The sequence below is a fragment of the Sinocyclocheilus rhinocerous genome, unplaced genomic scaffold (genome assembly GCF_001515625.1).
Source record: "Sinocyclocheilus rhinocerous isolate Xijiao unplaced genomic scaffold, SAMN03320098_v1.1 scaffold393, whole genome shotgun sequence".
Taxonomy (NCBI): Eukaryota; Metazoa; Chordata; class Actinopteri; order Cypriniformes; family Cyprinidae; genus Sinocyclocheilus; species Sinocyclocheilus rhinocerous.
Window position 1 is genome coordinate 219,906 of NW_015654520.1, and position 7,837 is coordinate 227,742.

At 37.9% G+C, this 7,837-nt stretch overlaps 1 protein-coding gene across 4 annotated transcripts in view; it reads right to left on the reverse strand.

Moving 5' to 3' along the window:
- Positions 1 to 703: 703 nt before the first annotated feature.
- Positions 704 to 7,837, reverse strand: part of usp36 (ubiquitin specific peptidase 36) — a 30,764-nt gene continuing 23,630 nt past the window's right edge. For 2 of the 4 annotated variants that reach the window (XM_016524251.1, XM_016524248.1), the window contains 6 exons: positions 6,622 to 7,284; positions 6,281 to 6,489; positions 5,896 to 6,081; positions 5,452 to 5,567; positions 4,545 to 4,679; positions 704 to 2,819 (listed from right to left, as the gene is read on the reverse strand). In XM_016524251.1, coding sequence (XP_016379737.1) covers positions 4,548 to 4,679; positions 5,452 to 5,567; positions 5,896 to 6,081; positions 6,281 to 6,489; positions 6,622 to 7,284 — 1,306 coding nt within the window. In that variant the 3' untranslated portion in view covers positions 704 to 2,819; positions 4,545 to 4,547. Of the gene's footprint in view, positions 2,820 to 4,544; positions 4,680 to 5,199; positions 5,312 to 5,451; positions 5,568 to 5,895; positions 6,082 to 6,280; positions 6,490 to 6,621; positions 7,285 to 7,837 lie in introns of those variants that run through there. The other 2 variants (XM_016524249.1, XM_016524250.1) reach the window with 2 other exon arrangements.

Sequence of the window (7,837 nt, forward strand, 5' to 3'; positions counted from 1 at the left end):
GATTTATTCATGATACAGTGTAGGTAGCTTCACTGATTATAACGGGAGTGTTTTTAAAGGGCATACAATACTCGCGTTAGACTGAAGTCAGTTATGATGTTCTTTGGTAATGTAAATATTATTTGCTCGTTTCTGTTTGAATAACTGAGGAAATGTAACCGTTTTATTAACTGTAAAATTACGTCATTCTTAGAATTTTGACACACTTGGGACTAAAATTTTACTCCGAGCGGCTTTATACATACGGCCCCTGGTCTTCTACTCGGACCTGAGACAGACTTAAGACCAGACTCTGACTCAAGTCCAGCTCATTCAAGTCCAAGTCCAAGTCGAATCAAAAAGCTCCTAAAAAGATGATCTTGGATGACAAAATTGTAAAACTTTACATTTTTAGGCTGGTCCACCTCAGCGGCCAAACGTTCCAGCATGGAGCTTCAGTTTTAACGGTGAAAGTGTTCACGGTAACATATAAGCTAGCTAAACATTTAATATAAGCCTATGTCAACTGTTTTACAATAGAAATGTTAAAAGAATGACAGTAATTTAGTGACAAACTACTCCAATGTTTTGTCAAATGTTGCCATTTTGATTTTGAAATGAAAATATGTAATTCGTTCAAACATGAAAAAACATTACTGGAACCGTTTTCTGCATGTTATTAAGAGTGAATGTGTGCATGTTATAAAACAAAAAGAACATTATTTGCAAATAGTTAAACTGCATTATAATAAATTCTAGCTCTTTTGTGTGCTCTGCACACACTCATACACACACACATACATGCATACATATACATAATACATACATATACATATAGTACCCTTGTTTCAGACCCAGAAAATCCACCATTAAAATAATCGAAACGCATAGTGGGATATTCATAGTTTGAAAGTGATTTACACTATTTTTCAACAAAAGGACTTTTATTCAAATGTAGTGTAATTTGTTAACCAGCAACAGTATGTGTGCAATGGAACTTTAAAGGCTCTTGCATGAAGTCTGCGCACCTTGAACTCTATATTCTTCTGAAACCATACACTAGTTTTGTGTGAGAAACATCCAAACTCACATTTTCGGTTTATTACCTTAAAAATATGCAGGAAAACGAAAACCTGAAAACCAAGCCTTTCACAAAAATCACAACTTTATTGCACCAGTATATCTAGATTTATGTATTTGCAATACTGAATGACTTCTCTTTTTCAGAAAAGGTATTAGGTACAGAACCATCAATTCAAATATGACAAAGACACTCTTGTGTTCTTCAGCTTTCAGGCTTTTTGAAAATAACCTATCTGAAGTGAATTTCTAAGAGAATACAGACATCCTACAGAACGCATCTGGGTCCTGAACAAGACTTCAGAGCAGCCTTTCAAAAGACACATCTACTGGTTAATAAAATTTCCCATTTACAATTCCACAAACCTTAAATACATTAGCAATGTGCATTTAACACGTTTTAATAAGTATAATTTGCAATAAAAATTAAACCAAGGCAACTTTTCTAAAACCCAAGGATTCATGAGGGGATGGTTTTTAACAACAAGAATGACTGGAGGGGGCACAGAGAGCACAAGGTAGACTGTACAATGTCCTAAATAGGAAAGCTTCAACATTGGTGGCTCTTCAGTGGATAAGCATGTACATAATTTTGACCCAATGTATAATAGCACTGCTAACAGACATGGAACGGACAGGGCGTTTACAGCTCACAGAGATGATATTTGGACCAGCTTTTGTCTAGTTTTTCCCTGGACTGACCCCTTCACAGAGCATCCATGGGATTGCTGTAGTTGCATAGAGAGTAGAAAAGAGATACAGGATGTGACACACTAATTCAGCCCTCCTGGCAAAAACACAGTCGTTTGTGTTAAGGCCTATGTTTTTTTGTTTTTTTTACGTTTTAGCTCACATGGATGAAATGTATTGCATTGTTGTATGCAGCACTGTGCATAAAACACCACGCCGTTTGACTGAAAATGGTGGCGTGTTGGGAAATCTGAAGAGATACCTTATAGGAACTGCAGAAACTGTCACAAGAGACTCATTTCCCTTTAAAATGCGTACAGTATGTATTCCTATGGGACAAAAACAAAACACTGCAAAGGTGAGTTTGAGAAGGATGAGCTAGTATTCAAGCAGGCAAGACCTGAAAATATACAATCACAAGCAATAACTGTATTGCAATGAGTCTCGGGCAAACTAAAACTTCCTCCAACAGAGGCAAGGATTTAGATGATCCATTCAGGAAATAAGTGCCTAATAATATCCAGCTCAAATATGAAAAAGCTAAGTAATTTAGTGAACAAAAGTTGCATAATGGGAACAGTGATGTTATTTGTCGAGTCAGATTAATTGTGTAAAAACGTTGGTGGGAGGGGCTTCATTTTGCCCTGTTTTCAGAAAGTTTGAGGATTCTCCTCCTAATAAAAGACCCCAGATTATGTAGTTTTCCTCACTGGCCATTACAGCCCCAATGCTCGCCAAGTTGTGTAGTCTTGCCAAGATAAAACTGGCCCTGGTAAACATTTGTTCTTATGACAATAAGAATAATTGAGATCAAAGGTCAAAACTACAGTTTGTCCTACTTCCTATGATCCTAAGATCATAAGGGCACCATTACTGGCGTATATTTTGGATTTCAGACGGTGACTAAAGCCTCAGGAGATGACCTCAGCCTCATCGCTTTATTTCACAGTACTGCTGCACTCTGGGTGGACTTGTGTTCTTCAGAAGAATCGGAGACAAATCCGACTGCTTCTGATCCAGTAAAGTAACTGGTCTGGTCAGGACACACGTTTGGGATCCACATTTCAAAACTGCAATAAGACAGTGAAACTGCTTGTTATAAAAACGGAGCATTTTTATTCTCCAAATTACAATTTATTAAAAAAAAAAAAAAAAAGTAATTGTAAAAGTTTAAAGGGATAGTTCACCCAAAAATGAAAATTTGATGTTTATCTGTCAACAGCCGGCACATGATGCGTCGTCGTCTTCTTGCTTTACGGCAGATCACAGACTTATAAGTGCATTACCGCCACATATCTCTCAAATGGACCATTGACACTCTATCTACAATCTCAATTAGGAGTCTACTGAAGAAACAAAGTCACCTATGGATGACCTGGGGGTAAGCAGATAAACATCAAATCTTCATTTTTGGGTGAACTATCCCTTTAGGTAAAGAGTGTTTTAAATAGGGACATGTAGCCAAAAATGACAAAATTATGGATGCACCAATTCATTTCAAGCTGACTGATACGGTTCTTCACAAAACAGAAGTCTAAAGGAAAAAGATACTTCATGTTCACTTATTTTTAATAATTTCAATATTTGAACAGCAGAATGTCAATGGAATGTTATCACAATATTTTGGAATTTTATCACAATATTTTCTCACAAACAACTATTTAAAGGGGTCATGATGCTGCTAAAAAGAACATTATTTTGTGTATTTGGTGTAATGAAATGTGTTTATGCGGTTTAAAGTAAAAAAAACACATTATTTTCCACATACTGTACATTATTGTTTCTCCTCTATGTATGGCCTTTTTGAAACGCGTCGATTTTTACAAAGCTCATCGGTCTGAAAAAGCAAGGTGTGCTGTGATTGGCCAGCAACGGTCCTCCATAAAATGTGCTGCATACATCTAAATATTTGGGTCGAAGTGTTCTGGAACAGCTGTTCCTTCATCTTGGCTGAGCTTTCAATGTTGTTACGGGAAAGGATGAAGCTGATTGGTTGGTTCTTGTCACATGACCCGCGGTGCGCTTGCGGCATTCTGAAAAGTTGAAATGTGTTTATCTCGATGCGGCGCGGACGCGCCTGGAAAAAATGAGCGCGTCGCGACCGCGTCGCTTCCATTATGAGCGCGCCTGCTGCGCGTCTACATTTGAAATAACGAACTTGAGCGCGCAAAAGACGCAATATGTGAACGGCCCCATCGGTAGGTGTGGCTGACTCTTAACTTTTATAAAGAATATCTCTTTGGATTTGAGACTTTAGTCTTTGCAACTTTACAGATCTTCTTTATGCACCAAGAGCTTGTAACACTCCAAAGAGAAAGGAAAAATTGAAATCGCATCATATGACCCCTTTAATAATCGAGATAGGCCTTGTTTATTTCATTTGCTCTGAATAAAGACCTTTTAATTATAAACCACCTAAACCTGCACATTAGTTTACTGATGGAGTCTTTATTTTGGAGCACGAATCTTTTCTTGACCTCTAAAACTGGTGTGATGACATCAGAGTAACGCAGTAGATGTTACCTGTGTTTTTAGCGTCACCAAAACGTTATCATTTTGTGTGACTGGCCAAGTTGAGAGGCCACTGGTTGCGCCATATTTTAACCAAGTGTATTGCAAATGTTTATTGGAAGAAAAATACAGTAAAAATCTATTGAAGAAAAAAAATTTTAAGTTTAAATGTCTGATTTCAGTGTATGATAGAAAGGATGGATAATTGTTTAGTACTTTTGTAACCTGGCATAGAACAAGTGTTTATTATTTGAACTAGGGAGGAAACAAAGGTGTCAAAGTACCTTTCAGTGGTGAAACCCCAGACTGCTCCTCCTTCCTCCCGGCATGACTGACCACAAGTTACGATGCTCTTGGATCTTCTGGAAGACATTTGCATTCCTCCTCTTCTCCTTTTTGTATTTTTTCATTTTCTTTACCTATTCAAGAGGAAAGAAATTAAATTACTTTGCATATAACACTAATATACAGTGGTGTGAAAAAGTTTTTGCCCCCTTCCTGTTTTTTTAATTGTTTGCATATGTCACATGGGCCATAGCCGCCCTAAACCACCTATTATTAGTGATTACCAAAATCATTTTTTATGTTTCTGTAATTGTTATTCCACCAGTATGTGTAAGCTCTTTAGTCACAGTAGTATTTATAATGCTAAAATAGAATTATTTTTGTAATCCATGCATTTTTAGAATTTACTTTTTTATAAGGCAGAAAAAAATTGTAAAGCACTATACTATTTTTTTAGATGCCCAATTACAGTCAATAAATACGGTCTAATAAATTTGTTAAGCACCGCATGTGCTTAAATTTATTAGACCACATGTCATCATAAAGAGAAAACAAGTATTTTAGGATTCTGTCAAAAACTTGTTTAAAACTAAAAATTTTGTTTTCATTTATTAGGCAAATAAACTGAAACAACGAAATAGTCTTTATTCACACATAACAACTAAAAAAAAAACTTAATATTTTGAATGGCCTCGATAACAGCTTGCATTCTTGTGCAATTGTTCTTATGTACTTTTTCACAGTCTCTGTTGTTATTGACTGTAATCTGAATAAAAAAATAATAAAGTGATTAACAATTTTTTCTGCCTAATATACGACTGACTACTAGACTAAAATGCAACCACAGTCACTACCAGTCAAAATTAATTTTGAAAAATAATGAGAGGTCAAAGTTATAGTCCTCACTTTTCCACAGTCAAACTCCCTGTCCCACTCGTCAATGACAGTCTGGTTTTGGGCATAGCGTGCATCCTCTATGGCGTCTCTGCTGATGGCCGACGGATCTCCTTCCCAACTGAGGACTGATGAATGAAATTATTCAAGACACTGTCGATATTTCAGGTCACAGTAAGAATTCAAGCATAGGTGCGGGTGAGAACTTTAAGAGCTTTTGAAGTCATATGGTTAATCTTAATTCACTTTTTCTTCTTAAAGCTGTGCTTCACGTAAACATAAAACATTTAAAATTTAATAATTCAACTACCAATTGTGTTCTGTCAGAAACAGAAATTGTCCATTTTCATTCGAAATGCCTAAAGAACACGTTCAGAATAGCTTGAACCTAAATTTGAGCAACTCCACTTCTCCAGGAAACGGAGAGGTTTTGTGCACAGGGTTCAGTTGACTCACCCTCAGTTCCATAAGCTTTATCTGAGGAGTTCTTGAGGAGCTCCTCGACTACATCACAGCTTTTCTTGCCATCCCAGCCCATAGGAGCAGAGCACGGGCCTTTCCTCGACACGCCATCTGCTTCTTGATGATTCTGGTCACGCTTGTAGCCATCCTGAACCTGGCTGTCCCAAACGATCACTGCAGCTGTAACAGAAAATGCCATAAGTTTAACTCGGAGCTATGATGTCAGATTTTGATACACACCAAGAATTGCACCCAAAGCCATAAACTCTGCTGTACAGTTTATTTGACTGAAACACAATTCAGCCTAATTTGTTTAAAGGGGTCATATGATGCGATTTCAATTTTTCCTTTCATGGATGATGTTCTGAATATATAATACCTGTGCTGGGTTTACCAGGTTTCTGCTTCCCCTTATTGCTCATCTGACGAGGAGACTCGACTCCATTGGTCTCTTGAAGTAGTTCTTCATCCCTCGGTCTCTCCTCCTCTTCTCTGAAGTTTTTTTGTTTTCTCTTTTTCTTTTTCTTCTTGGTCTCTCCAAGGTATTCAGTCATTGCATTTGCACTGCCAACCTCTTTTACAACAGCACTGGAAGAAAAGAATAAGCCATTTGCCAGTTAAACTGAATGAAGTTGTACAGTTAACATTATGCATTTATGTAGCACCCATTGTAACTTTTTAATATTGGTGCTGACTTTACGCATCAAAAAACCAACTTACCACTTTGAAACGGTGACTCCATTGCTGAGCTCTGCCAGCTGCTCTGTGAGTTTATGCTTCTTTTTCTTCTTCGGGACGGGGTCTGTCTCTGGCTGGCCAATCGGAGGCACTGACTGAGGTTTGGTCTCACGATTCTCTGCCACTTTAGATGACTCAAACTCCTTTTCTTTGGCTTCTGAGATGATACTCCAAGTTTCTCCAAGACACCAGTCCTCATCCTGATAGGGCTCGAGATGGGACTGTACACACTCTCTCTGTCCCTCAAGACCATTGGCCTCTTGTTCCCTCTTCCTCTTCTTTTTCTTCTTCTTCTTCCTGATTTCAGTACTTGGCTTGGGTTCTTCTGGGGACGAGGCTTTAGGGGCATCCTGCTCGACTTCCAAATGTCGTCGTTTTAGTTTATTTTTCTTCTTTTTTAGAGTGGGACTGGTGAGCACCTGGGGTAGTCCTGTAGTTGAGGCTGACTGGTTCTGGCTCTGGATTGGTCTAGGTGTACTGGGCGGCTGGGGCTTAACGCCATTGTTCTGTGGAGAGAGAGCATGAGCGGGTGGCTCCGGAGTGGAGGAGGGCCGTTTAAGGGGACTTGATTCTTTAGGAAGGCGAGTCGAAGGTGGAGATTGCAGGTTGAGAAAATGATAATCAGAAATTCCCGAATTTGAAAATCTGCGCAAAAGACAGAAACATTTTCATTTTTAGGAGTAGAGATGTGAGATGTACTTTGATACCAAGTCGATAGTAAAATAAGAACAGATATAATGATATGTTTCTCTGCAGTCCCGGCACTACCAACCGATTTGGGAAATGTATCAGTTTTATAAAAAAGTGTTGCCTGCATATGCCTAATAATAATATAAAGTGTTTTTGCGGAAGCAAAAAAAAAAGGTTTGTCAAGGTTATAAAGAGATGGTTCACACATAATATCTGAACATTTTTATAATCATTAACTCATGTCTTTCCAAACCTTTATGATTTTCTATCTCAAGAAAGAAAATGGCAGACACCGCAATTTTACTCTCAAAATCACTTAAAGGGGTCATATGATGTGATTTCAAGTTTTCCTTTCTCTTTGGAGTGTTACAAGCTGTTCGTGAATAGATAAGATCACTAACGTTGCAAAGACTAAAGTCTCAAACCCAAAGAGATATTCTTTAAAAAAGTATAGACACGTCAATGCCCTCCTAAAACGCCTCGTTTAAACACGCCCCCACATGTCTAC